Source organism: Xiphophorus hellerii, chromosome 16 (genome assembly GCF_003331165.1).
Source record: "Xiphophorus hellerii strain 12219 chromosome 16, Xiphophorus_hellerii-4.1, whole genome shotgun sequence".
Classification (NCBI taxonomy): domain Eukaryota; kingdom Metazoa; phylum Chordata; class Actinopteri; order Cyprinodontiformes; family Poeciliidae; genus Xiphophorus; species Xiphophorus hellerii.
The window spans coordinates 15,043,700-15,050,075 of NC_045687.1; the positions used below are offsets into that span (position 1 = coordinate 15,043,700).

A 6,376-nucleotide genomic window follows, 5' to 3' on the forward strand; every position below is an offset into this window, starting at 1 on the left:
TAATTGTACATGAATGCAGTCAGCGCACTCTAGACAAACAAGACTTCCCTAAAAGGTACCATAAATAGGTGTGAAGAGGGCAAAAATGAAGCAAATTCACTAGATGGCAATACACTAGTAATTGTGTATATAACCTAGAGAAATGGTGAGAGAAAGGAGACAATACAGGTGCCGATTTGTCTTGTGGAAGTACAAAAAGTGAAGAAGATGGAATATATGATGGACAGTTGGAGGTTGGTATTTTCTCAGATATCTACAGTACATTTATAAAATCATGCATGAACTGCTTTATTTAAAAAAAAAATACAGAGTGTGTTTGTTTGGTAGATCAGACAGTGCTACAAGGTATGATGAAAACAGTAGTGATCATGTGACCTATATGTTTTTGCTCAGTTTTAACCACCATGTAGCTTAAAACCTTTTTGCATTATTATCAGTGGCTATATATTAAAAACAGTATTGCATTATCTAGAAAATGTAATATTATATATTATAGGTCGCTACAAACACAGAGAAGATGCACCTTTTATATCTATCTTTAACAGGCAAGGCAAGTTTATTTCTGTAGCACCATTAACACACAAGGCAGTTCAAAGTGCTTGCAGGAATTCAAATTTGAAGTAAAATCTTCAAGCTTTACTTAAAAAGAAACCTCAATACATCATGCACTTACAAAATCTTGTATAGCAAATTTTACAATACATTTTTTAAAACTGTTAAAAAAACATTATGCTATTAAAGAACAATGCTTCAAAGCATGCTTAGAATAGGATCAATCAAACAGTTCATGTGATTCTTTGATTGAATTCTGGAGTAAACAAATATGCTTTCAGACCTGTTTTAAAGAAGTCAGGTGGATGTTTGGATGTAGAGACCCAAACGGAAGTACAAAAATGTGCAAAGAGTGAATTTTGCATAATAGATCCCCTTTGATTATCTGAAAACAATAACCAGTGTATCCTCAGTGTTTTTAGTGTTTCTCCTATCAGTCTTTTATTTTACCACTCAGAAAAATTTACGTTGGACATGTAAATTCAAAAGCAAAAGTTGCTATGTGTTTTAGTTTGTTTGCACTTTGACACACCTTTGCAAACATAATGTACTATGGGCTGGTGTCCTGCTATGGGAACGGGATTGGTTAAAGCTTTACTTATTCCGAGAGGATTGAAATATGTGTCTAAACCAACATGCACCAGCTGCAGCCCAGAAAGCCTGCACAACATGGTTTTAGCTGAATGTTACAGATAGTTTTGAAAGTGTAGTTAACTTGATACATAATTCATAATATTACTATATTTCTAAATACAATGGAAATCAGCAGGTAGGCAGGTAAAATGGAAATATAGCACACTGTGATTATGCTGAATAAAAATTTTAATTTTGACAAAAGCAAAATTCCAACAAATACAAACTCTCCTCATTCAGATCAAAGCCACTATGTGCTTATGTTGGAGTGATGAAAAAAGCCAACTTGGAAGAATATACCATGTCAACAATATAAGCAATCAGGTTAAAACAGGTCATGAAAGTGATAACAAGAGAATAATTCCACCAGCAGTCCAAAGGACAGTAGCTTGGTCTGGGGTAATCCTTAAAGGTGTAGTAAGGCCAGATGACAGCAGCTGTGATGTACATTAGCACGGCCAGCACATTGCAGACCATCAGAACTTTGCCAATAGTTGCACGGAAGCGGGACAGCAGGCGGCAAATAGTTAAAATAATGACAAGGAGGGAAAAAATGAAACAAATGGCGTAGACAGCAATACACCACTGGAGACCTGGCAAATTCTTGTGCAGGCCTGCTGTGTCCACACAGATGAATAGGATGCAGGCCACGAAGGCCTCCAGAACTTTGAGCAAGCCCGGCACAGTGGAGAGAAACCCACTGATTTCACCAGGCTTGGCCCGAGTCAGTCCAACCTCGACAGTGTAGAGGATGAAGGTCAGGAAGGAGAAAACGCAGGCCGCAATATCTTTGCCACTACTAGAAGAGTAGAAGGCGGAGTAGAGGATGGACGCTGTGAGCACCTGGATGGATGATAAATAAAAATTAGATGCTTGGATCGACACAGAGCTAAGCTCGAGCAGTATTTACAAGTAAAATACATTTTTGGATGAGCTATTAATAGATAAAATATGTGGCATAGACTGTCAACATCAAGACAAAAAAATCGAGGTACACATTAAGCTAATTATTATACCATTAAATCAAACAGAAATTGTTTAAAAAATGTAGTATAAACTATTCATATATTTTCTATTAAAATTGATACATTTTTACTATTCATTAAATTTGTCTTTATTTTTCATTTCCATCTATACAATCTTGCTATGTTCTTTTTCTTTTCCTGTCTCTGCCCCCCTTAAGATTTTCCTAAGGTTATTAATTTTCCTTAATTTTCATTTATTTTCTTGAAATACGTTTTGTATGAATTGTATTTTCAACATTAGTTAACTTTTATTCACTCAAGCAACTTTATTGTCCTCATTATGTTCCCTTTGCTGTGTTGACCTTTCAGTCTGAATTGTTGTATGAAAAGTACACACTATACCTTTCTTTTGGGAAGTTTAAATTTTGTTTAATTTAACATTTAATAAACTAAATAAAAACCCACAAAAATACAAAACATCTTATGACATCCCTTATAATTTTCAACATTAACATGCTTAGATTGTTAAACTTGAAACAATCTACATTTATCTACATTGACAATCATATTCACTTTTATGTTTATCAAAGTCTGCATGTTTTATTAAAGTAATACTGTTAGTACTTTGAAGTTTTTCTGCAAATTCTACATTTTACATAAAGAGTGTTCAATGAGAAGCAGCTAAATAAATGAAATGGACAATAATATACTGAAAAATGGTAATAACTAGTACGCACCATTAGGGAGGCCAACATGGCAAAGGCGGTGGTAAAATCATCCCAGGAGATGGGCAGCTTCGAGCTGAGGCTGGTGAATTCCAGGACCAGAATGATGAGGGTGACAGAGAAGCAGAAGCACCAAGAGAACATGCACCATGACCAAAATGAGAGCCATAAATGGCCCTGAGATGCAACCAAGCTGAAAGTGACGCACGTGAAAATGACTGCCGATATCCTCAAAATACCCACAGGTACCGTAAGCGTCTTAAAATCCAGCGTAACCATCTTGACTGTGATACTGCCGTAGGCCTGCTGTTCTGTCGGCTCTTACGCTCACAGCAGTTCTTCTTCCTTGACAGGCACAAAAGAACATGTGCTTATCAGTTCTTCCTCTTCAAATAATAAAATGAAATAATAAAAACACCCTGTCATAAAAAAAACAAAAAACTTTACAGGCACCATGAGAGCTAAAGAATAACTTTCCAACCCACATGCACTTTGAATCTGACAAATCATCTTAAGCCATAATGGGAGCTGAACCTTTGCAACAGAGCAGATAAAGGTGAAGAGGAGGGTGGAATAGAAGAGATGATAATGTGCAGATGTGAAATACTAACGAAGTTGAAAAAATTAATCAGCTGATAAATTCAAATTGCAAACTGAGATGATTCATACTTTGTTAAAACCAACATTGCATTTCTAAACAAAAGTTAGACATTTGACAACGAATAATATTAGTTGAGTCTGCAGATATAAAGTCATAGGAAGAGTACCAAAGTCCAAGTCTAAAGGTTTGACTATGAAAATCAGATCCATATTTTTGAAATGTGAATTTTAGTTTTCTAATTGAATCAGTGAAATAAATTTTAATTATTTCATTTATTGGGACACACCATATATAAATGTATTTTTAACAAAGTAGGATTTGTTAAATCAGGTAAATAGTTTTAGCTCACATTTAAGCTGATCAGGCTGTATGTACAAATATTAGTGGTGGATGGAGGAAAATATTGAAACATCACATGAACAAATATTTAAACAAAACATTAACGGTAAAAACGGTGGAAAGAAGGTAAAATAATCTACCAGAATAATAAGATATGAATGATCTGTACTTGTATAGCGCTTTATTAAGTCCATAGGATCCCGAAGAGCTTCAAACTACTATCAGTTGTTCACCCACAGACTGATTGACTCCATGTCACGCCGCATTGCTGCAGTAATCCAGGCAAAAGGAGCCCCAACTAAGTACTGAGTGCTGTACATGGTCATACTTTTCATGTTAATACTTTGCTGTTTTCCACCATTTCTAAAAATTTTTTTTTTTTTGAATTGGTCTTACGTAATGTTCAAATTTTCTGAGATAGTGAATTTGGGTTTTTCATTAGTTGTGAGTTATAATCATCAACATTAAAAGAGAAAAAAAACATTTAAAATAAATCAGTCTGTGTGTAATGAATGAATATAATATTCGAGTTTCACTTTATCAATGGAGTTTCTGATTTATATCAACTTTTTCGTGATATTATAATTTTTTGATCAGCACCTGTATGACTGAAACAGTTAAGAGGAAGTTGTGATGAAGAAATGTCTTGGGCATTCTGCAATATAAAATGTGACTAAAAACAATAATTTATTTTTAGGTTGGTTTGAATGAAATAACCTTTAAATATAAAATAATGCTTTCATTTTATTCCTAATTATAAACATGTTAATTAGTCCAAAGGAGAAAAAAAATCATTATGTCAAAGAATTTTGACTTATCTAAATTTTGTCTTCATAAAAAATCGACAGAAATGTTTTTTTATATATAAAAGTATTTCGTCCAATAAATGTGTCATGAATGATCGTCGCTAGCAAACTCAACGCTGTTTGACATAAAATGATCCAAGAACAACTTTTCAACACTCATGACTATTTCTTGAAACTGGATAATTTCTTCTAAGTAGTAGTTGATGTCTCATGATTGCAGAGTGCTAATTAATGGCAGCATTTGGCCTCCATCCATTGCTCATATTCCAAAGAGCATAGTCTATCTCCATTAGTTATGATTAACTTGGATAAGTTCTTATTTGATCTGGTACTGTCAATGGATATAAAAGTGCCCTGTTCCATATTTTAGAGTAGATCAATGTGGTTCAAATGGTAAGCAAATATTGGACTATAACTCACTGAAATGTATTTATTGAAACTGGACATTTGAATTGCCCAGCATGTTTTAAATATTTTTCAGAACTGCTGGCCGGATATTAATTTAAAGTCAATCAAATTCAAGCTAAATGTAATTATATAGTTGGATAAAATATGCACCTGCACCTGTTAAGCTACTTTAACAGTCTGTGTATATCAATCTGAGATGACACTAGTGGACACTAGTTTAGAGAATGATTTATGGCTTAATAAAGCTAATGCACACAAAGAGGAACTAAATGTGGAACTGTATGTACCAGCTGGAACATAATCTATTAGCACCTCATGGGTTCATTTGGCAACAAAGAAAAATACAATAATAGAAGTTAATAAAGAGGATCAGTAAAGTGTGAAACGGCAATGTTCTAAATTATAACAAATAACATGTGTTTTAGCAAAAAGCAATTTTAAATCTTTTTCTCTGTTTATGCACATTGTAGAGTATCTAATGAATAATATGATGTATTTGTGAGTAATTTGTACGACTGCGGCACTGTTACCTGAGCCGATAACAGTACAATGCAGAGTTTACAAGGGAGGAATATAGATGGAAAGCAATCAAAATAAAAACTTCAAAAAATAAATAATGGACTCATATCAAATCAAGTCAATAGCATAGCCAGCAACACGGCAGTTTAAGGTGCTTTATATGATAAAACTACAACACAATAACCATTTATGTTTACAACTGCAAATAAGCTGCAAATATTAAAATTTGCCAAATGCCATCATCAAAATCATCAAGTAATAGGGTTAGGGTTAAACTGCGAAGACCAATTGTTTTTAAGGTATGTTTGATATATACAGGGTTTTTATAGCAACTACTTGATTGTGCTGTAAAATGGCACCATGTGCCAGGAAAAAATATATTATCCTCCCGATCCCCTTTAAATATTTTGATTCAAAGCCATTCAGTGATTTATGAACCAACATAAGCATTTTAAAGTATTTTCTCTGAGCTACACAGAGCTACTGTAGGTACTGAAAAACTTGAACATCAGTTAAATTTCTGAAGACAATTATTATGTTTTTTCTTTTTGCTTCAACCATCCAAGTCAGCATGCATCGTGGCTTGTGGTTTTTACACCATCTGTCATATTATTCAGAGAAACAAAAACTATTTCAGACTAGATAGAAGATTTTAAACTCAATTAACTTTTTTCAAAAGTGGCTTCTCCAACATAATGTTTTATAAAAGGAAATAAACCATATCAAAATAGTAATTTGTGTTGACCAGCAGTGTGGTGTAGCTTAGTGTCCATCCTTATTACCAAGTGTGATATCTTTCCACAGTTTTGAGGACATAAAAATTGTTTT

The 6,376-nt window shown here is 33.8% G+C and overlaps 1 protein-coding gene across 1 annotated transcript; it reads right to left on the reverse strand.

Moving 5' to 3' along the window:
• Positions 1-425: 425 nt before the first annotated feature.
• Positions 426-3,245, reverse strand: LOC116735006 (myeloid-associated differentiation marker homolog). Its single transcript, XM_032586584.1, has 2 exons — positions 2,888-3,245; positions 426-2,028 (listed from the first exon to the last, which is right to left on the reverse strand). The coding sequence occupies exons 1-2, from the start codon at positions 3,152-3,154 to the stop codon at positions 1,444-1,446; spliced, it is 852 nt and encodes a 283-aa protein (XP_032442475.1). The 5' UTR covers positions 3,155-3,245; the 3' UTR covers positions 426-1,443.
• Positions 3,246-6,376: the final 3,131 nt, after the last annotated feature.

What these genes read in the sequence shown, in the direction of transcription:
- LOC116735006 (XM_032586584.1), bottom strand. Translation starts at nt 3,154, where the DNA reads ATGGTTACGCTGGATTTTAAGACGCTTACGGTACCTGTGGGTATTTTG. An exon ending in CCATGTTGGCCTCCCTAATG is followed by an intron (nt 2,029 to 2,887) that starts GTGCGTACTAGT and finishes TCATCCATCCAG; the next exon opens with GTGCTCACAGCGTCCATCCT.